The sequence below is a fragment of the Hypomesus transpacificus genome, chromosome 7, assembly GCF_021917145.1.
Source record: "Hypomesus transpacificus isolate Combined female chromosome 7, fHypTra1, whole genome shotgun sequence".
Lineage (NCBI taxonomy): Eukaryota > Metazoa > Chordata > Actinopteri > Osmeriformes > Osmeridae > Hypomesus > Hypomesus transpacificus.
Genome location: NC_061066.1, coordinates 7,847,746 through 7,872,108, shown reverse-complemented (window position 1 = coordinate 7,872,108; position 24,363 = coordinate 7,847,746). Strand labels below are relative to the sequence as shown.

Genomic DNA, 24,363 nt, shown 5'->3' with positions numbered 1-24,363 from the left:
TGTGTGTAGGAGAGAGAGAGAGACACAGAGAGAGAGAGAGAGAGAGAGAGAGAGAGAGAGAGAGAGAGAGAGAGAGAGAGAGAGAGAGGGGGAAAGGGAGGGAAAAAGAGAGACAGGGAGAGAAAGAGAGAGCGATAGAAAGACAGAGAGGGAGAAAGAGACACAGTAAGAGAAAGACAGAGAGAGGGAGAAAGAGAGAGAGAGAGGGAGAGACAGAGAGACACAGAGAGAGAAAGAGAGAGAGACAGAGAGACACAGAGAGACACAGAGAGCGTGAGAGACACAGAGAGACACAGAGAGAGAGAGAGAGAGAGAGAGAGAGAGAGAGAGAGACAGAGAGACACAGACAGACACAGAGAGAGAGAGAGAGAGAGAGAGAGAGAGAGAGAGAGAGAGAGAGAGAGAGAGAGAGAGAGAGAGAGAGAGAGAGAGAGAGAGACAGAGAGACAGAGAGACAGAGAGACAGAGAGACACAGACAGACACAGAGAGAGAGAGAGCAGGAGATGTGTATGCCTCCAGTGCTGGGTGCACTGGTCCGTCTGGCAGCAGGAAGAGAGGCTCAGCAGAAGGCAGGACTGTTTGCCTGGAGACAGAGGCCAAGCTCCAGCATTGAGATGCCTGACATATGCTACTGTGTTACACACACACAAACACTCTCTCAACACAAACACAAACTCACACTCTCAACACACACACAAACTCACACTCTCAACACACACGCGCACGTACACACACTCTCAACACACACACACAAGCGCTCATATTTCCACTCTCACCCACAATCACCAACATCCAGGAGGCCATTTTAGAAAGTATTTTCTAGCTGGCTAGTTAGTCAGAAATCACTTAGGTTTTTTTTTAAAGCTTTTTTTACGTTGGTGTTCAGGGTTTCCTACAGTTTGTGTTTTGGACTGCTGTTTAACAGTGTGATTATAGAGGTATGATCTGAATAAATGACAAACATGGCCACTCTGGACTGTGTGAGACTGGCTCTGCTGTGGTTCCTACATTTCTAGGCCTTTTGCCAGAGATCATAGCCTGCTTCATTCTCCTAACTCCACAAGGTCTCTCCCTGCTCAGTGTAAGCTCTCCTCTGGTGCGGTATCCCATGGCAACAACACTGGCAACCACACTGGCAAGAGCAGACCATCTGAAAATTACACCACACATACACTCACATGAAATATGGAAACGCACAAATGCTTACACGCACACACACACACACACACAGACACACACACGCCACCCCACCGGAACTGTGTGATTGACAGCATCCTCCTTGCCCCTGGGCCTAAGCAGGACAGAGCAATAATCCAACCAGATAACAGGTCGAAGTTTATTAACTGACACTCAATACCAGCTAGTCAATACCAGCTGCAGTTTCACCAGAGGAAGAGTCACCGGCAGATAGATATTTATTAAAAAAAAAACAAAAAAGAAAAGAAAAAAAGTTTTTTTCCCAGCAGTGGGCACAGTGTGGCAGTCCCTGTGGTTGTGGCCTTCTGGGTGACAGCTCTTCGTGTTGAGGAGAGAAGGATCGTCTAGCTGGTGGATGTGTTAGCTCGTTCATGGCCCAGCAGTAGACTCCAACCACCGGACGAGGGACACTGGGATACACCTTAAAGGTAGAGATGTGAAATCTCCTTCTAATGCTTTTTCATGACTGGCATTTGAGTTGTGTGGAATTGAGCTTTCTGTCCTAAAAGCAGTGTACTATCCAATTGATGAAGGTCACTTTATTATACTGTACTGTATGTCTAATGTGCTGAAGAACACTAGCTTCGCTAGTTTTTTAATGCCACAGTGGTCATTGATTGTCTGGGGATGACTGTAAATGGATAATTTTTCCATTTAGTGTAGAGAACCATTGACCTTTGTTTTCTACAGCTCTTTGAGTGGTGTAAATTAGTTTGTGTCCAATGTGGATCAAAGATTTTCAAACGGGAGAATAATTCAACCATTCATTTTGCCAACAGGGTGTCCGTACAAACCCTTAGAAAAACAAAGACAGAAATAATGCCTCATTTTTAAAGAGGGAACATTTTTCAAAGGACTCCTTTGTCCATCAGACAAATTGCTATCGAGCTCACAATGTTGCCTTTTCAAAAGTAAAGGAAAGTGTCCAAAGTGAAAAAATGTATGTGCAGAGTGGCAAACAATGGCTTCTTTCTAAATTTTTCAAAATTGAAAACGGACTCCAGAAAACACATTTAAAACAAAAATGTAGTGTAAGTCTTTTACATGAATACAGCCCTGATTGAAATTTTAAAGTTGAGAAAGCATTTGGCAAAGCACCAGTGTATATCTGTTCTTTCTTGAGAATATAAAAATGGTAGCTAGCTGTACAGTATGTGGCTGATGTGCTTGAACTTTGTTTTTCTTCTATAATGCCACAAATCTATTGACATAGTTGATCTACTGATTAGGTTCCTCAAAGAGCTTGTACGTATGTAAACCACATATATACATATTTCCTAATATTTATTAGTTTATCGTTTCAGAACTGTGCAATTATTCTCCAGTCCACCCACAACCATTTTCCTTAAGTATCACCTTAATCACCACAACAATGATCAGAGGTGAATGAAAACCAACATTCAAATCTTTGCCTTTCAGAGTCCCACGCAAACTCAACCACCGATTGGCTGGAAGCGGACCAGAGGAGACTGTGAGGAGCGAGTGGGTTAACCTAGGAGGGCCGCGGGCCAGGACCAGGGCCAGAGCATGGGGAAGACAAGCCGGAGCACGGTGGAGCTGAACTCCCCCACAGAGACGAAACAAGCGCTCCCCTTCGAGGATCTCAACCACTCGGCCGCCCTCGGAGACGAAGAGAACAAGAAGGAGGAGCCGCCAGATCGAGGGAGCTGGAAGGGGAAGTTTGACTTCCTGTTGTCGTGCGTGGGCTACGCCATCGGGCTGGGGAATGTGTGGAGGTTCCCTTACTTGTGCGGGAAGAACGGAGGGGGTAAGAGAGCCAAGATGGCCGTCGTTTTCACAGTCGCTGAAGATTAAAGGGGGGGATGTGGATCTTCAAGTCAAGTCAATTTGTGTGGAATTAGCAGTCTAACTAAATGATAGACGCATGGTGGCTGACTAGATTCAGTTAGAGAAGCAGTAAAGTAACAAAGGAATAAATCGTTTTAGATTTTTTAACGTTTTTTTTTTACACACTTTTGTCCACTTTACCAAACTTTATATACATTTAAGGCTGTAATGTAGCTTGCTGATTATCACTGAGTTTCTGTGCAGACTGGAAGATCCACTCCAAGAACATCCTATATTTTAAATACATTGATTGAATATAACATATGTCCGGATATACTGATAAATACATTGTTGTTGACAAGGCAGTTCTTCATCATTTAAACAGACTTTGTTACACGTTAAGATTTTGTATTACTGCTTACTGTTCTGTTTTATAGACTTATGAAACCTTGAGTAAGCAAATTAAAAATCAACTATTATGGCAGTTAAACTACAGCAACACAGATTTTTAGTTACTGACCTTCATGTGTTAATCATGAGCTTGCTGTTGAAATTCCCATTTTACAATATGCATATTTAATAAGAAGCACTCAAAGCTGGTTCATGTTTATGTATTAGTGTCACTCTCTCTGTTATTGAGCACATAGTCTTTTACATTTTTTATGAGGACTAGATACATCCCAGAAAACACTCACAAAGTCTTATTTCCGAGTGTGTTAATTATGAGTATTAATATCCACCTCGTGCCATGGGAGATCATAGCTTATCTGTGAGGAACGTTATTGATTTTCTAAAAAGTGGGTGGGAGAGTCTGCCAGTGGATTGCTCACTCATTAGTTGCAGTTGGCATGGTGTGTGTGAGAGTGTGTGTGTGTGTGTATGTATGTGTGTGTGCTTGTGAATTTGTGGGACACTAAACCGTATCTAACACCCATTCGTGCAAAAATATATTCCCCAGGTCGATAACAAAACGTATTTCACCTTAGAGGAAGTTCTGTGGAGAGTCTAAACGGTGTAGTATTGCTTACTTCCTGGTTTGTCATGTCCACTTCTGGTCATGTGACAGGGGCCTTCCTCATCCCCTACTTCCTGACCCTGGTGTTTGCTGGGATCCCTCTCTTCCTGCTGGAGACGTCGCTGGGTCAGTTCACCTCGGTGGGGGGTCTGGGGGTGTGGAAACTCCTGCCGATGATGAAAGGTGACGTCAAGAGATGTTCTATGCCCCTACACACACACACACATGCACGCACTCACACACACACATACACACACTCACACAAATCTTTAATGTACAGACTCCTGGGTCTGGGTGGAACACAGCTATGGTTGCATTCTATACTCCTAAAACAACATTTTTAGAGTTGAATGGAGCATAATACAATAGCACAGAAAATGGTGGAATGATGTTGACAGTAACAAAGCCTCTTCTTGTCATCTCAAGGCGTTGGCCTGGCATCCGTGGTCATCTCCTTCTGGCTCAATATCTATTACATCATCATCATCGCCTGGGCCCTCTACTACCTGTTCAGCTCCTTCAAATCGGTACGCTACAGCTTTAATGTTCAACTCCTTCAAATCGGTACGCTACAGCTTTAATGTGTGGATGATTCAGGCTCAGCATGATCAACAATGCACTGCATCCAAATCGATTTCTACAAGGGATTATTTCAGAGGAAGGTCAGGTGTCACATCTCTGCTTGATTTAGGTTAGCCTTTAGGACACCTCTGACTTGCCCACAGCTAAACCCCTGGGGATATGCTATTGCAGTTTAGTTATATAAATTACAAGAAAGAAACTGAATCTTTGCCCACTTCTGTTCATCCTTCATTCCTGTAGTTATCACTGCCACACAGAAAAGTCGCATAGATATACCACATCTCTCATCTGCTGTCTAGCTATTCAGATCAGACTTCCTTCATTCACTGTAAGTTGACCTTGAGAGTGCAGTTTCATTAAATGCAGTTTTATAACTGACTTGCTTCACTTTCTCGCCAAAGTTGAATAACTCGCTTGCGCTTGACTGGCTAATTTCCCTGATTCAAAGACGTCTCTCTGCCTCCCGGTTCTTCGTCTCTCTGCCTCCCGGTTCTTCGACTGTCTCCTCACACCCGCGCCCTGCTCTTTGTGAAAGTGTCTAGTCTGGAATGCTGGTGGCAGGAGTTTAAAGACTCTGCAGATATAATGAGTGTCTCTCAGCCTTTTGTGTAAAGTAATATGGTGACTCGACTGAATTACAGGAGCCAGGGCGGTCTCCTTTAGAGTCAGATGTTTCATTTTGGGGCATTTTGGAGATGTTGAGTCCCTCAAATATTTGCTTTTTGTCCCCTTTCTTCGAGACCGGTTCGTGAAAGAGTCTGTTTGTGAGCTTGGTTTATTGCATTGTTTACTAAATTGTGGTTTACAATGAAAAAGGATTAATTCAATCATCAATCACATACCTGCCATCTCTCCAGCTCTCCTCTTTTTTCATCCTTCTCTTTACAAACGTAGGAGTTGCCTTGGCAGAGTTGTGACAACCCCTGGAATACAGAGAAATGCTTCTGCAACTATAGTCTGACTGACACCACCAACCTCACCAGCGCAGTCACTGAGTTCTGGGAGTAAGTAGGCCGGCTGCATCACACTGCCACTCAGTGTTTTAGTTACCACGTGTGAGAGTGACCCGTCAGAGAGACTCCTGGGTTGGTGCGTGAGACTGAGTAGGTGCAGTCCATTTGAACAAAGCCGGTGTTTGGGTTAGTGTTTGGGTTAGTGTTTGGGTTGGTGTTTGGGTTAGTGTTTGGGTTGGTGGGTTCCCCGATAGCTCACCGGGTTGGGCGGGTACCGTACAAGCAGCGACCCGGGTTCGAATCCGGCTCGGGGGCCATTTCCGCATGTCTCCCCCTCTCTATCCCCCAGGTTTTCTGTCTAGCTCAACTATCTCTATCCAATAATGCTAAACTCAAAAATCTATCAATTTGACAAAGGTCAAAAATCATGGATCTTTGGAAAAAAAACTGTGTGTGTGTGTGTGTAGGCGTAACATGCACCAGATGTCTGGAGGTCTGGAAGAGCCAGGGGAGCTGAGATGGCCCCTGGTCGGGACTCTCGCCCTGGCCTGGGTCCTCGTCTACTTCTCCATCTGGAAAGGAGTGGAGTGGACAGGCAAGGTCAGTCTGTCTGGCTCTCACACACACACACACACACACATACATACACACGCTCACACACACACACACACTCACACATCAGGGCGCAGGTTTGTTTTCAAATGTGGTTGGGAACAGGTCCTATTCATGTGTAGTGAGTCCTGTGCCTCTGAACCACACACACGTACGTCCTGTCTCTTTCTCTCACCTGTCAACAACATCATCTTCTTCTTCTTCTTCTCCACTTTCTCCTTCTGTCACTTCTTAATTTCTTACTTTTATCTGTCTTTCTGATGTCTCTCTATGCACAGATCTGATGGAGGAAAATGTTGTTAAACTGTAATTTAAACTCTTTCACAGCTGGTACAATGAGGAAAGAGACACAATGTAATCCATCTGCCGACACTATGGAATCAGACAGCTTCGAAATAAAGCTAACGTTATTCAAAGAATATAAATGAGCTAAATCTATACACTCCCAGCCATGCGTGATTGGGTTTTAATGTGAGCTGCAGAAAGTGGAAAAATGAATTTCTCTCATGGCCATGTTTTTGATAGGCATTACCAATTAAATAGAATCATTATCCTACAAAGAGCTATCTCACATTCCAAAAGCTCTGTCTAGATGTTCGGATGACAAGGCAGAGACAGAAGCTAGTGTGTCAGAATGCTTACCCACCATGGAAGCCTCCAGTCTTCCACACAATTTGACTTTTTTCACACATTGGTGTATCTTTAAGTTGTATTTATACACTCAAATCCTGCATGCAGTGCACCATAATGTACTCTGGTCTACACACGTGTACATGCGGCATGTACGCACAAACACACGCTGATGCACAACATACCCACAACTGTACACAAATGAACACTTACATGAACCTTGTCAACTCAACTTTGGCCTCCTCACCGCCACTCCTCCTCACCTCTCTCCTCACCTCCTCACCTCTTCATCTCTCTCCTCATCTCTTCTCCTCACCTCCTCACCTCTCTCCTCAACTCCTCTCCTCCTCACTTCTCTCCTCTCCTCCTCACCTCCTCACCTCACCTCACTCCTCAACTCCTCTCCTCCTCACCTCTCTCCTCACCTCCTCACCTCTCTCCTCACCTCACTCCTCAACTCCTCTCCTCCTCACCTCTCTCCTCTCCTCCTCACCTCTCTACTCACCTCCAATCCTCACCTCACCTCCTCTACTCTACTCACCTCCTAACCTCTCTCCTCACCTCCTCTCCTCCTCACCGCTCTTCTCACCTCCTCTCCTCACCTCTCTCCTCACCTCCTCTCCTCCTCACCGCTCTCCTCTCCTCACCTCCTCTCCTCACCCCTCTTCTCACCTCCTCTTCTCCTCTCCTCACCTCCTCTTCTCCTCTTCTCCTCACCTCCTTTTCTCACCTCCCTTCCCCTCCCCTCCTCACCTCTCCTCCTCACCTCCCCTCCTCTTCTCCTCTCCTCACCTCCTCTCCTCTTCTCCTCACCTCCGGTGGTTCTGTACAGGTTGTGTACTTCTCTGCCACCTATCCGTACTTCATGCTGTTCATCCTGTTCTTCCGGGGAGTCACTCTTCCTGGAGCGAAGGAGGGCATCCTCTTCTACATCACCCCCGACTTCAACAAGCTGGTCACGTCTGAGGTATGGAGCCAGGGTCACACACACACACACACACACACAGAGAGAGCATAATGGTGTTAACGCAGGAAGACCTAAACAAAACATCGAACTTACTTTGAATCGTGTATATGTGTGTGTGTGTGTGTGTGCGTGTGTGTACATGTATGTCTATGCGTGTGTGTGTGCCTGAGTGTGTGTTGTCAGGTTTGGCTGGATGCAGCCACCCAGATCTTCTTCTCTTATGGACTTGGTCTTGGTTCTCTCATTGCCTTGGGTAGCTACAACTCCTTTAACAACGACGTGTACAGGTAAGCCCCTTGCTCCGCTGACAGCCTGCATCCATCCATAGGGGGGAGCGGTACGCATGGACCACTCTACAGTACATAAAACACAGTAGCTATTATCAAAAATAGTCATCGTTATCTAGTTCAGATCAGAGATAAGAGCTTATAGAGAGGGAGAAGGACTGCTCCCTCGAGTCTGTACCTGCCCCACCTGTGAGCCCTACAGCCACATGGGGAGGGAGGTCGGAGGTCAGAACCTGTCTGTTTGTGCTCCAGGGACTCCCTTATCGTGTGCTGCATCAACTCCTTCACCAGCATGTTTGCCGGCTTCGTCATCTTCTCCATAGTGGGCTTCATGTCCTATATCACCAAGAAGCCTGTCCAGGAGCTGGCTGCCTCAGGTACACGCCTCAGCCCCCAAACTGACCTAAACTGGGTCCAATTCAAATTTGAAAAGCTTTATTGGAATGAATGTTCAGGTTTAGCAATGTTGCAGTAAAGGGACAAAATATTGTTTTCAACAAATATCAGGGGATCGAACTATAATTAATCATGAATAGCATATAATGCTTGAGTGAGTGTCATTACAGAAGGTAAAAGTAAATAAATAAATGTTGAGTATAACGTGAGCTGCTGTGAAGCAGGGGAGGTGTGTTTACAGTGTGTGTGTGTCCGTGTGTGTGTGTCCGTGTGTCCGTGTGTGTGTGTCCGTGTGTGCGTGTGTGTGTGTCCGTGTGTGTGTGTGGGCAGGGCCAGGCTTGGCTTTCCTGGCCTACCCTCAGGCTGTGACCCAGCTGCCCATGTCCTCCTTGTGGGCCATCCTCTTCTTCTCCATGCTCATGATGCTGGGTCTGGACAGCCAGGTAGGGACCTCCCCTCCCCTCCCTCTCCTCCCCTCCCTCTCCTCCCCTCCCTCTCCTCCCCTCCCTCTCCTCCCCTCCCTCTCCTCCCCTCCCCTCCCCTCCCCTCCCCTCCCCTCCCCTCCCCTCCCCTCCCCTCCCCTCCCCTCCCCTCCCCTCCCCTCCCCTCCCCTCCCCTCCTCTAACCAAAACCCTGCTTACTGCACTTACCCCATCCTAAGCCTTCTTTCTTCCGTATGTGTGTGTGCATGTATACATGTGTGTATGTGTGTGTGTATGTATACATGTGCGTGTGTGTGTATGTATACATGTGTGTATGTGTGCGTGTGTGTATGTATACATGTGCGTATGTATGTGTGTGTGTCGTGTGCTCCAGTTCTGTACGGTGGAAGGTTTCATTACAGCTCTGATGGACGAGTACCCCATGGTGCTGAGGAAGAGGAAGAAGTCTTTCATCCTGGTGGTGTGCATCTTCTCCTTCATTATCGGCTTCTCCAACGTCACACAGGTCAGTCTGCCGCACCAGAGAAATGTCTGGCATTCAAAACGTATTTTTAGTTATTTGTGTCAACGTTTATTATTACAACCTTTTCATTAAAGGTTTCTAAAAAACGTGAAACCTTTTGTGTTGCGTTGTGTGTGGGAGAAAAAAAAAAGTTTTTTAAAGGTTAAAAAAAGCTGGGGGGGGGGGTGAAATTATATGTATTTTTTCACGAAAAAATATTTTGGAAAACAAGTTTGAAAAACAATGCTGCGTGTACTGTACAGTTTAGGCCGTGTGTGATTAAGACGTGTGTTTCTCTAGGGGGGCCTGTATGTCTTCAAGCTGTTTGACTACTACTCTGCCAGTGGCATGTGTCTGCTATTCCTTGTCTTCTTTGAAACGGTCTCCATATCCTGGTTTTATGGTGCGTACCACTCAGGTATTTCTCTTTAAAAAAAACACAATCATTGTATTTCTATTATATATGATCTCTGTTCTCTCTCTGTCTCGTAGGAGCTGATAGGTTCTATGGGGACATTGAGTCGATGATAGGATACCGGCCTTGTATCTGGTGGAAGCTCTGCTGGAAATTCTTTACTCCCCTAATCTGCCTGGTACGCCTAGCATCAGCAAACCACACCTCATATATTTACATTTAGTCATTTAGCAGACGCTCTTATCCAGAGCGACTTACAGTAAGTACAGGGACATTCTCCCCAAGGCAAGTAGGATGAAGTGCCTTGCCCAAGGACACAAAGTCATCCGGGAATCGAACTAGCAACCTTCGGATTACTAGCCCTATTCCCTAACCGCTCAGCCACCTGACTCATACACACTCGAGCTGAGCTCCATTAACTAAATCTCTTTTACACAGACAGAACAGTTATGAGGGAAAGGGGAGTATGTTCAGGTTCCGAGTTTTCACATCCTCAAAGTGTAATTTAATCAAAACGGAACTGACCCTAGGATTTGCCTGTAAAATACAGGATGAGAGGAGGTAGTTCTTCTGAATGGATCTAATCCCCTCTGTTTTCCGACCTCAGATTTAGATACAGGGTACTGTGGCAGTAGAAATGTGATCTAAAAATCATTAAACTGTATCGCCACTCGGTAAGGTGATTCCCCTGAAGGGAAATCATCCCTGGCTTTGTACACTGGTATCAACATGAGGAGATCAGAGGAGTAGCCCTATCAATGGACTGTTAAAGTTATTCTGTCAGAATGACTTAATATCACTCTGCAAATTCAATAGATCATTCGCTAACTGGATCGATGGTCCAAGCCAGCAAACCAATACATTTGTTCACGCACAGGGCCATGTGATTAATCGTTCGACAAGATAGCACTGAATCGCTGGTTGTAGCTTGTCTAATTCCCATTTGTGGGAGAACTTGAAGGTGGACTGACCCATTTTGTTTGCAGGGGGTGTTTACCTTCAGCGCTATCGAGATGACCCCTCTAACCCTGGGAACGTACGTGTACCCGGCCTGGGGCCAGACGATTGGCTGGTTCATGTCCCTGTCATCCATGATGCTGATTCCTGGCTACGCCATCTATATGTTCTGCAAGACCAAGGGAAGCTTCAAGGAGGTAAGGACGCCAAAGACCTACCCACCTACCCACCCACCTACCCACATACCTACCTACATACCTACCTACATACCTACCTACCTACCTACCCACCCACCTACCCACATACCTACCTACATACCTACCTACCTACCTGCATACCTACCTACCTACCTACCCACCTACCTACCTACCTACGTACCCACCCACCTACCTACCCACCTACCTGCATACCTACCTACATACCTACCTACCTACCTACCCACCTACCTGCATACCTACCTACCCACCTACCTGCATACCTACCTACCTACCTACCTACCCACCTACCTACGTACCCACCCACCTACCTACCTACCCACCCACCTACCTGCATGCCTACCTACCTACCTACCTACCTACCTACCTACCTACCTACCTACCTACCTACCTACCTACCTACCTACCCACCTACCTACCTACCTACCTACCTACCAACCCACCTACCTGCATACCTACCTACCTACCTACCTACCTACCTACCTACCCACCTACCCACATACCTACCTACCTACCTACCTACCTACCTACCTACCTACCTACCTACCTACATACATACATACATTAAGATGATTAAACGATTTTCATTTAACTTCACCTTTCATTTATCAAATGAATCACTTCTTGTCCTGAACAGCGCTGGCGCAAAATTACCACCTCGAAACAGGAAGCTCGGCAGGAAGATGTCACCAGGCGGACCTCCCACACAGGAAGTGTGGGAGAAGCAGCCGTCTAGCTCAGCGAGCAGCAGGAAACTGTCATCAAGACCCAGGTTCAAATAAAGTGAGGCATCATGGTATACCAGCCAAACTGTATAGCTCTGTATTTCAGTTCCACACAATTGACACACACTTCCTCTAAAATCAAATGTTGACATTACATGGAATGGTCACCCAAAAAGGTTGACTCAAAGGACTAGAACGTTCTTTTCCCTCCAGTATGCACTGTCCAGTTATAATCCATATGAATGTGTATTTGAAACCTCTTTGCTTATAGCTCCTCTATAAATCACCTCTGCTCCATGTCAATGTGATTGGAGATGACATCATAATTACAACGCCTTTTAAATGTGTCAAATCTGCACCTGAAGAGTGAGTGAATATAATCTCTTTTTTTTGTACTGAATGTGTCATTTGGAAATAGTTTATGCACTGTTGGAAGGGTAATAATGTCATATGACACTAGGTACTGTGCCTAGAAAGTAGAGCTAGATTTGGAAACTGCATTTCCAATTGAAAATTATAGTTTTTTTGTGATAAAATTATGATTTGTACCATACTACACACCTTTGTTGAACTGGTTTGTTGAACTGTAAATATTTTTGTGATCTTAGCATCGAAAATGTCTTCTTTTGTATCATATAAAGTCATAATGAGGAAAATAAATAGAGAATGTTAAACAGTTGGAGACGATAATGAAGAAACAATCTTTTCTTGTTGTTTTGTGCTTCAAGTTAAGATGAAGAATTAGGAACATGTACTTCTCAATGTATTTCAGCTCAATAAAAATTATTACACACAAACTTGATGAATATTCCTACCCTTGAAAGGACAGGGAGAAATGTGAGGTTTTCTTGCACAGTGAAAGACACCAAAGAGACACACTATACCGAAAGGAAAAAAAGAGGCAAGTGTAGTGAATAGACTGAAATAATCTTTAATAGCATGTTGATATACTGTACCGCAAAGACAGGTTAAGAGGGGATTCAAAGCTAAACGAGGGAAGTGATAGTTAACGAACCGACGACCAGTTCACACGCATCGTAATCCTTACATTGTCCTACTGTCAACTCACCCTCCTGGTTTCCTTCTGTACATTGAGACACAGTGATGCAGAGCAGGGGGAGAGGAGATCCACATGTCAGCCTTGAAAGCAGTGCATTTATATGACAGAGCCCTTTCATCTATGTTTAAAAGGAGAAGGTGAGACAACTAGCAAGAATCGTACCTCCAGATCCTATCCTACGTTAGGAGAGGCAGATGAATACACAATCCTAAATCGATCTGTTTAAACTTCTGTCTGAACAAAGACTTGGACTGTGACATTCAGGTGAACGCAGAATTTCTGGTGGTTACACCTTACAGCAGTTTCACCATGACAACACACCTGACAGCAGTTTCACCATGACGACAGGGATTCTCGCATCCAGGTGCATCTTGGGATCACACACTTAGACGTGTTTCCCCCCTTGGGAATTGGACTCCAAGCAAATTCAATCATGCACAACATAACGTACTCAAGACTCAGATGAAGCAATCACAGTTCAGGAGGCCTCTGATGCAGAAAGCAAAGTCATGCCTGGCTTCAGAGACACATTCGTACTGAATGTTAATTTGACAACAGAATTAGGGCAAAAAAAAAAAAAAAAGGCTTTTGATCACATTTCTTTGGTGAATACATTTGTTCCTCATTCAACTGTGAATTACTGTTACAGCCTTGCAACGTAGTCGGTCAATAGGGCGTAACTGTTTTGCAAACTGCTGTGTAACAGATTACATTATCGATGGCGACAGAGATCAAATAAACCCCAGAAAAGGAGAGATTTAACAGCTGGGTTTCTGCTGAAGGGAGCGTGTGACATCACATTTTCTTGTACTTCCAGACCAGTAAGAAGAAAAGAGTCGCACACACGCGCCCTCCTTAGAAATGTCCGCAGAAAAGTACATACAAAGAAGACAAATAAGCTGTTGCATGTACCATGGGAACTCATTAAACCACACACATGCACGCACACATACAGCCAACCTTTCAGCCCACAGTAACATGGAAACAAAATAGATTGTTTTTTACAGATCCTCGCTCTTCACATTAGTTGGAAGCAGGCCCATATAGGGAAGAAGAATAGCAACCAACCGATATGAGATAAAGACTGTGGAACAGTGGGCCTTAATTATAACCTGGCTGATGAGAGAGAGAGGAGAGAGCATGAGGGTCAGAGGAGAGCAAGGTTTGTCCTCACCTAATGGGGCTCATGATTAAAACATTGACACGTCTAGACGGGGGCAGTCCACAACCTATTGTAGATAAAGGACACCCAGTTGGCGTAGCATTTAGGTGGGCAAAATATAGCCCTCCTGCCCTGTGTAGCCTCCCCGTATGGCTGGGATATTTGAAAAGCAAGCTTGATCAAAAATAAATACCAGGAGATAAAACCTCACCCTTTCCCTCCAACCTTCAACCAAACAGATGATGGAACACATTTGCAGACGTAACAATGGGGAACTGCCACGTGACTGGATGTAGGTGTGGATCCTGTTGCCCTAGGTTGTACGAAAAGTCAAACCAAAACAAATCTGTTGCACAAGCAGCATAAAGGACTTGATGACTTAACAGTACGATTCCCCCCTGCTTATGCTCTTACATGTAGTGTGAACAGTGGTCTTGTTGCTTAACTAAATAGAGAGATCACTATTAAAGTACACACGTCAAACTTAAGGAGTGTACACAGACGATAGTTAACATGGGACAGATTGTTAGACCGTAGCTCAGAGTAGGAGCTATATTCCTTACGCTATTGTAATACTCCATGAATACAAACTAAACGGAAATTTGCAACTTCAACCATCCCAGAATATTTGAACTCACATTATCGTTATTAAAATTCCCACGTCATCAGTTACATGTGTCAAGAATTCCTGAGCTGAATATTACAATAGCAACTGCAATCAGACACACTTAAAAAAACAAAAACAAACAGAGTCTGTCCAAACCCCGGGCTGTCATTGGCTTTTGGTTTGGCAGTAAGCCATTTTGATTGGTTGCCTTCTTTCTAATCCCATCATCCTTTATGGTAGGGTGATTTATTGAGACAGTGTGACTGTAAGGAGCCTGTGTTTGCAGTCGACTGAAGGAGAAAACAACTTTACAGACATAACGTTGACAGAGACACATTATCAGAGATATCTTTTAGAGAGAGAGAGGGGGGGGGCACCTCGTCAACATGAATAACAACTGCAGAGAGAGCAGGATGAGATAGGGAGACTGGCTGAAACACCACAAGAGGAGAGTTCTGTCTGTGCTCCTTGTGGAGAGGAAAGCAGAAACGAAAGCTTTCTGAAGCAGTTTATTTCTTTTTTTTTTTAGTTTTTAAGAGTTCTTCTAGTCCTAGTTGGTCGGGAGTGTAGAGTACATCCCTTGGAGAACGTCTTGACTTTGGCACACGCATTTTCAATCAATGTCAAATGCACGCACACACACAGGATACACACTGGGGACGAGGTGAGGGCCCTAAAAGCGAAAAACCGAAATGTTTTTGTGTAGAATGAGCACATCTTCGAGAAAGTAAGACAGTTTGTGTTCTGTAATAGTTAAAAGTGTGTGTTGCTGTAGTTGTTAATGCTAATGTTTATGATGTATATTACTAACCTTCACTATTAGCGATCCGAACAGGAACAAATCATTCTGCAACATCATCTAGCTTTCAGAGTTAAAACTGATAAAACTGTTATATAAATTTGTTAAAACTACATAATATTTCAAAATACACATAGAATCAAGTAAAACTTTATTATTTTTCACTTCAGTACTATTCGATACACCACACGTCTTTAAAACCTTTGAGTTGACGTTTATGTAATATTCTTTTTAAATTAAACTGTACTTGTTTTTATTTTATTTTTTATCCTTAAATATATGCATATAGCTGTGATATTTCTTCTTTCATATCTCTGTTTCTGTATGTATATATGTACATTTTGTACTGTGGTAATAAGGGTGGAGGGGTCTATTTACACCATGCTTCTGGAGCCACTGTGGGTTCTCTGAAGGCAGAGGCGGGGGTCTGGGGGGATGTATTGGTGGGGGTGGTTGTAGGGGGGTGGCGGAGGGGGCAGGGGGGGCTGGGGGCCCTCCATGTTCTGCGTCCCGCCCGCTACAGACGAGCTCACGGGCGTGGACACTGCGGCCTGCAGGAGGTGTTGGTGGTGGAGGTGCTGGTGGTGGGTGGGGGTGTGGCTTAGAAAAGCCTCCACGCGGCCATGGCAGCTGTTGTCCAGGACGATGACCTTGACGATCTGCTGGCACTGGATGAGAGTCTCTGGCTGCAGGTCGGCCACAGTGGGGGCTGCGGGCTGAAGCTGGGGGCGGTGGGACAGCTCCCCCTGGTGGTTAGGAGGGGCCACGCTCCCGGGGCTCCACGGCATACTGCTGCTGAGCTGGTACATCTGATGCCTGTTTTGAATTGACACCTAGTTTAGAAACAGCCAGAGACAGCATCACATGTTATAGGACTGGTTCCTCCCCCACGGGTCAGTTGTTGTTGTTGCTGTTTAAGCCCTCTTGGTGAACAGACAGATCACACCACAGGCATGCGTGGAGGCTGGGGGCAGGTGTGGAGGCTGGGGGCAGGCGTGGAGGCTGGGGGCAGGTGTGGAGGCTGGGGGCAGGTGTGGAGGCTGGGGGCAGGCGTGGAGGCTGGGGGCAGGCGTGGAGGCTGGGGGCAGGCGTGGAGGCTGGGGGCAGGCGTGGAGGCTGGGGGCAGGCGTGGAGGCTGGGGGCAGGCGTGGAGGCTGGGGGGACCGAGGCCGGTTCAGAACAGGTGCTGGGGACACTGGTGCGGAGCGTGGGGGGAAGAGGGGGAAGTAAAGGGGGGATGGTGCGAGGGTATTTTTGCTGGTGGCTTCAACGGCGACACAGAGGGCGGCTGTGTCGTCCGCTCCAGACCAGGGTGCAGCTCTGGCGGGGAGGTGGAACGTGGAGGTGGAACGTGGAGGTGGAACGTGGTGGTGGAACGTGGAAGTGGAACACTGGGCGCGGCGGGTGCTGGGGAACAGGGGGGAGGGGCGTCTGGGGAACCCATCAAACACAGAGGTGGGAAGTAGGGGAGGGGACCAAGTCAAACTCAGAAGAGGAGGGGGCTGGGGTCAGAACATGTAGGTAGGGGGTAGGGGGGTCGGTAGGTGGGGGAAGAAGAGGGAGGTGGGGGGCGGGCCTACATCCACAGACTCACAGGGAACACATCAGAATGCAGGCCTAGTTACATCCTCATTCCAGACAGCCTGACAGCACAGCTACTGGTGTGTCCTCCACAGTGACACATAGGTATGTCCCTGCGCTAGCCTGTCTCCTCCCTGGCAGTCTACCTCCTCCTCATGTCAGCTAATACTTATCTAATGTTGTCTTTGTCTACCAGCTGCCTTATTCTACACTGAACAATGTAGCCTTTAGCAAAGGGTTGACTTCAGCATGTTTGTGTTTGTGTTTTGTACTGAATCAGAGGGGACGGTGAAGCTGTGTTTTGAGATGTGGCGATGACAAGCAGGGGTGAGAACCTCTTATCTGTTCCCTGTTAACGGACCACACAAGCACAGGGAGGGACTGAGGATCTCTAGGCAGTGCTGGGTCTCTCTGAGAGACAGGGGCTGGGGCGTCACTGTGTTGTCTCACACCTCAACGGGTGCCATGGAAACGAGAGAGGCCTCCCAGGTCTGTCCCGCAACACTGCTAATGAGACCGGCATGCTCTGGCAGGAGTGCACCATGGGTAGTGTAGTCTGTTCCCCAAACATATGGAACCGCAAAGTCAACATTCTGTTAGTCGCTTCTGGAATGTTCCAACACCAAGTCTCTGAGGATTGCACTAATCAAGCCCTTAGCATATTCACCGCGTGCTGATAGGCAGAGAGCTGTGGATATGCAAATGTCTCTAATTAAGTATGCTGCTGTGTGCTGTTCCACCAGTGAGAGTACCTCCCTGAAGCAGGATTTCCAAGCCGTTATGGAATTGGTACGGTTCTTACGATGTACGGCCACCTGATTTAGAGCAGTGTCCCTCCGACAGAATGGCATCGATGTTAAACTATTTGATGTCGTTCTGAAACACAATGCCAGTTCAGTGGTCTCACCCTCAGTCAGGGGAAAAGCAGCTGTAGGAGGATTTAATTGCACAACATTCAACCTGTTTCCCTTCACAGCTTTGCAATCAAGTCTCCATATTGTATGCTCTGAGTCTGTTAGAGCAGGAGTTCAACAACCCTGAAACGTTGAGTGTGTGTGCGCTGTGTGAGTGTATGTGTGGTGTATGTGTGTGTGTGTGTGGTGTATGCATGGCGTGTGTGTGTGTGCGTGTGTGGCATATGTGTGGCGTGTGTGTGCGCTGTGGGAGTGTGTGTGTGGTGTATGTGTGGTGTGTGTGGTGTATGCGTGGCGTGTGTGTGCGCTGTGGGAGTGTGTGTGTGGTGAACGTGTAGTGTGTGTGTGTGTGTGGTGTATGTGTGGTGTGTGTGGTGTATGCGTGGCGTGTGTGTGTACGCTGTGGGAGTGTGTGTGTGGTGAATGTGTAGTGTGTGTGTGTGTGTGTGTGTGGTGTATGTGTAGTGTGTGTGTGTGTGCAGACGGGTCTCTGATGCCTGTGATCTCATCTCTAGGAGGTGGGACAGTGATGCGTGGGGACGGATCATTTTCCCTACCGGGGGGGCGCGGGGGGGGCGGGAGGGGGGCGGCAGTGACATTTAGTTGGGCTGGAGGAGGGTGGGGAGCGGGGGGCTGGTTAAGATGGTGGCACAGATGAGGCGCATAGACCCCCATATCTACAGCCAGGGGATAGGAGAGATGCTGCATCAGCTTGTGCTTGAAGATGATTTCACCTCATCCAACATTTGACGTGTTTATTTGAATGTTATCTTTGTTCTCGTCAAACCTCTGACACAGCTGGATGTTCCTGTGGATCCTCAGAGGTCTTTATTTCAAACTCTTTACCAGGAGTAGCTGTTGTTGTTTTACCAGACAGCACTTACTCCGTGAGAACATCAATCTGACAAGTAAATAAGACATCTAAAAGCGTTTCATATGCTGTACATACAAAACCTGAGATCACACAGTACTCTAACACGCCAACATCCAAATCATTTCTTACTGAGTAACCCAGAAGTGCCTATTCATATTGAAATAAAAGCTGTTAAAACCACCTGGTACTGTACATGTCAGCAGAGCTTTCTAACTGCATGGTGTGTATTGGGGTCAGGATTGAATGTGCCTGAGACACAAGGGGCTCAGAGAGGATCTGGGCTGTCTGGAGAACCAATACAGCCAGCTCTGTAGCAACACACAGCTGGGACTTGTCAAACAGGATCTGACATATGAGTTTGCTCTGTACTCCGGTCGCCCCCCCCCCCCCCCCCCCCCCCCCCCCCCCCGCCTCACACAGTGAAGGAAAAGGACTACGAAAGGTTGCACCAGCACGATGGTAATCGCAAATCCTTCTTGGTCTTGTAGTTTAGCTCTCAGGGTTGGTGCACAATGCTCAGGTTTTTCCAGAGTGCGAAAGGGGAGGAGATTGATGATCACTAGAGAAATTAGAGTTTTTTACTCAGTGAAACACCTGGTCGCTAGCTTGTTACTTAGAGCCCAAGAGTGTTCACACGTGTGCACCCAGAGACAAACAGTTTGAAGTTGAAACCCTCTGTCTCTGAGATGAGGTCATGTGCAGAGTGTGTCCCCTCTTCCTCTCACTCACCTGGATCAGCACAAGCAGCCAAGGTTTGGAGACGGGCTTTGATGAAGCACGGTAGCTAGCTAGCGGATCCACCTAGCTTTCCAACATCAGGACTGTCACGGAGCCTTGGCACTGCTGAGTGAGCTACCACTCATTATGTCACACTCTTATTCCATCACTAGGACCACAGGGGTAGTCCCACGAAGTAGCTTATTCCATCACTAGGACAACAGGGGTAGTCCCAACGAAGTAGCTTATTCCATCACTAGGACCACAGGGGTAGTCCCCACGAAGTAGGAAGTGAAGACAGGTTGTTCTGTAAGCGTTTAGAGTTACCTGAACGCTTCAATTTCCTTCAAGATCAATAAAAGCCTAATTGGATTGAATAATTCACACAAACCTTTGGGAGGGACCTGTGTGCTGCATTCTACACCCACCTGTTTACTTCCACTAGCTCTCACAGACCAGACCTGCTAGCTAGAAGCTACGTGAAGTTAGCAACTGTGGCTGTGTGCCTAAACCTTTCCTACTCTAGTAATTATAGACAAAAACCTACTTACCTGTGTTTGGACTTCGCCCTATTATTGAGCACTTACCTCAACGGCATTGTGACCACTTTTGTCCTCAAGATCTGGCTTTCCTGCAGGAACACAAGAAGGTTGTAACGTATCAACAGGCAGCCACCCGAAACAAGAACGAATGTGGAAATGATATGTAGCGTATGTATGTATATATCTAAGTTTCTTCTTTGTGTATTGATCCAATTAACTTTAATTGATTTAATCCATGTCACTGTACCTGATCATCCCTGTTTGACACAGAGGTGCATACACTCACACACACACACTCACACACACACACACACACACACCTGATGGGGAGCCCTGTTTGGCACGGAGTTCCAGTTGTGTTCCGTTATTCTTGCTGGCGAGCGCCTTGGCCCCCTGCTGCTTCTCCAGCTCCCCTAAAGCAGACAAGCATCTTCATCATCTTCATCTTCATCACCATCATCATTACCATCACCATCACCATCATCACCATCATCATCATCACCATCATCATCACCATCATCATCACCATCATCTTCATCTTCATCACCATCATCATTACCATCACCATCATCATCATCATCTTCATCTTCATCACCATCATCATTACCATCACCATCATCATCACCATCATCACCATCATCACCATCACCATCATCATCATCATCACCATCATCACCATTATCATCATCACCATCACCATCACCATCACCATCATCACCATCACCATCATCTTCATCATCACCATCATCACCATCATCATCATCACCATCACCATCACCATCACCATCATCACCATCACCATCATCTTCATCTTCATCATCATCACCATCACCATCACCATCATCACCATCATCACCATCATCACCATCATCATCACCATCACGGGATGAAGAGTGCCATGAAATAAGCGGAAACCCTGAGTGTAATGTGACCTGCCTTGACATTCTATTTGTAACATGTGTAACATGTGTAACATGTGTAACATGTGTTGTCCATATCACTGTAGCTATAGCTAAGTTGTTTTTGTTTTGATTTGTTGTTTTGTGTTCTTGACACTTTGTTGTTATCACATGTTCCGGACCAAACTGACTGTCGTTCCTTATGTTGTTTTTGAATGGTGTTGTTGATGTATGGTTGTCTGTTGTTGTGCCTCTTGCTTTGGCAATACGGTTGTAACAACTGTCATGCTAATAAAGCTCAATTGAATTGAATTGACAAAGAGAGAGAGAGAGACAGAGAGAGAGACAGAGAGAGAGACAGAGAGAGAGACAGAGAGAGAGAGAGAGAGAGAGAGAGAGAGAGAGAGAGAGAGAGAGAGAGAGAGAGCGTAATAGAGGCGTCAACGGTAACAGCAGCACTAATACAAATTGAGTGACAGACAAAGACATTGCTTAAATGGCAGCAAAATGGCAGAAGACGAAAAACACGACAGAAACCAACGAGTCAAACATCAGCATGGAGAAGACTCTTTCATTTCATCAAGTCACATACCCCCCTCCCTTTCTCTCTCTTTTGTATTCCCCCTGCCTCCTTCACCCCCACCTCCCTTTCTCTTTCCCCTCTCTATCCACCCCCCACCTCCCCAACCCCCTCCCACACCCTCTTGCTTCCAAATTAGGCTCTCCACTTGATGATAATTGCTTGTCATTTCCAATCACCATGGCTAAATGTTTTTGATGTCCCTGACTGCACTCGCATTAGAAAACGCCCTCGAAAGAAATGACAGAACAAAGTCTGATTTTCGGGGAGCAGCAAATTATAGCATGCACCCCTGACTCACTAAAATGTGCATGGATGTTTGCAATAGAGCGCTCAGGAGAGAAGGACACGATATAGCTGGTTTGTGTGTGAGTTTCTTCTGCGTGTCTGTGTTAAAAGTCTGCTCTCCAGAGTGTCACCATCCTCAGCTGGGACACACTATTGGCCAAGGCCTTGCCAGTCTGGGGCTGTGCTGTGCTCAACCCCCTGGTGACAGACAGAGAAACAGACACACACACACACCCACCCACTTTAAAACAGTTCTGCTGCCTGACTGCTTTCAGGAGTGCTGGCCTCTTTCCCCCTCTTGTGTTGTGTCTGTCTACAAGTGTGTCTGGCCGCAGTGCAGCAAAGAACACAAAAACAGACCATAATAGGCTGGGACTAGTGGTGTCTAGATGGTTCAGCTGCCTGGGTCTCAGAGAGTCCCTCTTCCTCTCCATCTGCAGGAGTGTGTTTACAGTGTGTCTGCTGAAAGAGTGTCCTGTGTTTTCTTATGTTTTCGTTTACACTCTGTGGAACACAAGCCACCTAGCCAGGGGCTCAACCTTCAAACCCCTCGTGTCTTCCTGAGGCTTCTCTCCTCTCCTTCTCGTCTCCCCTCCCCCTCCTTTCCTCCTCCTCCTCCCCCCCATCTCTCCTCCTCCTCTCCCCGTTCTCTCCTCCCCCTCCTCTCCCCCGCCTCTCCCTCTCCTCTCCCTCTCCTCTCCTCCTCCCCCCCCATCTCTCCTCCTCCTCTCCCTCTCCTCTCCTCCCCCTCCTCTCCCCCTCCTATCCCCCCTCTTCTCCCCCTCCTCTCTCAGAGTAGGAGACCAGGGGAGCCTACACTGCTGAGCCCTGGATAACTCTGATAAGAAACTGATGCTCACCGGGGGTGTGCTTTGACAGACACACACACACACAGACAGGCACACACACACACAGACAGACACACACACACACAGACAGACAGACACACACACAGACAGGCACACACACACACAGACAGGCACACACACACACAGACAGACACACACACACACAGACAGACACACACACAGACAGGCACACACACACAGACAGGCACACACACACACAGACAGACACACACACACACAGACAGACACACACACACACAGACAGGCACACTGACACACAGACAGGCACACACACACACAGACAGGCACACACACACACAGACAGGCACACACACACACAGACAGGCACACACACACAGACAGACACACACACACACAGACAGGCACACACACACACAGACAGGCACACACACACACAGACAGGCACACACACACAGACAGACACACACACACACAGACAGGCACACACACACACACACAGACAGGCACACACACACACAGACAGGCACACACACACACAGACAGGCACACACACACAGACAGACACACACACACACAGACAGGCACACACACACACAGACAGGCACACACACACACAGACAGGCACACGCACACACAGACAGGCACACACACACACAGACAGTGTGCTTTGTTAAAGGACAACAGCCACACCTAAGCTCCTTGTTGTGAACAACACTCACATTCGATGCGTATCTGCTCCATCTCAGACACCTCAGCGATGGATTCCTTCAGGTCTTCCAGGAACTTGAGCAGTTCCTCAGCACTCTGGGCACAGAAGTTAAGCACCTGCTTCTTGTCACAGCCAAACGGGGACAGGATGGTGATACCGTGGGGGTAGTCTGGAGGAGGAGGACAGAGTTAGAAATGCAGGAGCCATGGGAGCAGGGTGGGGAAGGTGTAAACAAAGTGTAAACAAAGCTGTAAGAAATGCAGAAAAGCATCTGCAAAATATTTTTTTATGAATTATTAAAATCCTCCGCAAAACGCAGAAGAAAGCTCTGATGAATCTCAAAGGTATACAGAAACTTAGGAAACGGTCTGAAACATTTTCACATGATCATTCCAACAACTGGCTTTGTAATAGAAAGCTTTTTTTAATTCAGCATACCGCTCCCCCCCCCCCCCCAAAGACGAAAGAGAACTCTGAGCAGAGGCACTCTCCTGGGAAATAACAGTCATCGTGACTGTTCCCTCACTCCACTGAGCTGCACTCAGCTGATTCTGTAGTCTCCCCTCTCTCCCCCTCCCGCCGTCTCTTTCTCCAACGACACGTTTTCCAACAGCAGCCATTGTCCGTCCGGGCGGCATGAATACACATCCTCCTGATAAACATCCGATTTTTGAACCCAGACAGTGCTTGACTACAGCAGGCCTGGACTCGGTAGGTATCGGTCTCAAGACACATGACTATATTTCCAATTTCTCTTTTCTCTACTGCTGTCTTATTCAATAAAACAATCAGTCTCTCCATCACTCACAGGGCCACGGTGACAACAACTCAATCCTACAACTGTCTCTCCCGACACCAACCTCTCCCTGAGTCTCATCATGACAAGCCACTGTTGTTTCTCTGTGTTTCGCATTCAGTCGCTTCGCAAACCTAAACTCGCGCTCTTTGAACACAGAAAGCGCTCGTGTTTCGCATGTGGAAAAGGGAAAGTTTGCCAGGCGAGCGCCGAGCTGGAACGCCACGTGAGACGCCTCTCTTTGGGCTGACTTACACTCGTTCTCAAACAGGTGGAAGTGCATCCCCAGAAGCCCCATGGCTTTGCAGAAGGTGTAGGCC

At 46.9% G+C, this 24,363-nt stretch overlaps 2 protein-coding genes across 2 annotated transcripts; one reads left to right on the top strand and one right to left on the bottom strand.

Moving 5' to 3' along the window:
• The first annotated feature begins 1,539 nt into the window (after nt 1–1,539).
• Nucleotides 1,540–12,346, top strand: LOC124469356 (sodium- and chloride-dependent GABA transporter 1-like). Its single transcript, XM_047022591.1, has 15 exons — nt 1,540–1,626; nt 2,618–2,966; nt 4,053–4,184; nt 4,428–4,528; nt 5,478–5,587; nt 6,004–6,136; nt 7,611–7,745; nt 7,929–8,032; nt 8,285–8,409; nt 8,759–8,871; nt 9,245–9,376; nt 9,674–9,776; nt 9,866–9,966; nt 10,775–10,942; nt 11,598–12,346. Exons 2-15 carry the CDS (start codon nt 2,726–2,728, stop codon nt 11,694–11,696), a joined length of 1,797 nt encoding a protein of 598 aa, XP_046878547.1. The 5' UTR covers nt 1,540–1,626; nt 2,618–2,725; the 3' UTR covers nt 11,697–12,346.
• A 3,253-nt stretch (nt 12,347–15,599) lies between these two features.
• Nucleotides 15,600–24,363, bottom strand: LOC124469358 (IQ motif and SEC7 domain-containing protein 3-like). Its single transcript, XM_047022593.1, has 5 exons — nt 24,299–24,363; nt 23,258–23,416; nt 20,262–20,354; nt 19,987–20,030; nt 15,600–16,146 (listed from the first exon to the last, which is right to left on the bottom strand). The coding sequence occupies exons 1-5, from the start codon at nt 24,339–24,341 to the stop codon at nt 15,688–15,690; spliced, it is 798 nt and encodes a 265-aa protein (XP_046878549.1). The 5' UTR covers nt 24,342–24,363; the 3' UTR covers nt 15,600–15,687.

What these genes read in the sequence shown, in the direction of transcription:
- LOC124469358 (XM_047022593.1), bottom strand. Translation starts at nt 24,341, where the DNA reads ATGGGGCTTCTGGGGATGCACTTCCACCTGTTTGAGAACGAGT. An exon ending in CAAACAGGGCTCCCCATCAG is followed by an intron (nt 20,031 to 20,261) that starts GTGTGTGTGTGT and finishes GTGTTCCTGCAG; the next exon opens with GAAAGCCAGATCTTGAGGAC. An exon ending in GTGGTCACAATGCCGTTGAG is followed by an intron (nt 16,147 to 19,986) that starts GTAAGTGCTCAA and finishes TTTCTAAACTAG; the next exon opens with GTGTCAATTCAAAACAGGCA.
- LOC124469356 (XM_047022591.1), top strand. Translation starts at nt 2,726, where the DNA reads ATGGGGAAGACAAGCCGGAGCACGGTGGAGCTGAACTCCCCCACAGAG. An exon ending in TGTTCAGCTCCTTCAAATCG is followed by an intron (nt 4,529 to 5,477) that starts GTACGCTACAGC and finishes TTACAAACGTAG; the next exon opens with GAGTTGCCTTGGCAGAGTTG. An exon ending in ACAAGCTGGTCACGTCTGAG is followed by an intron (nt 7,746 to 7,928) that starts GTATGGAGCCAG and finishes GTGTGTTGTCAG; the next exon opens with GTTTGGCTGGATGCAGCCAC.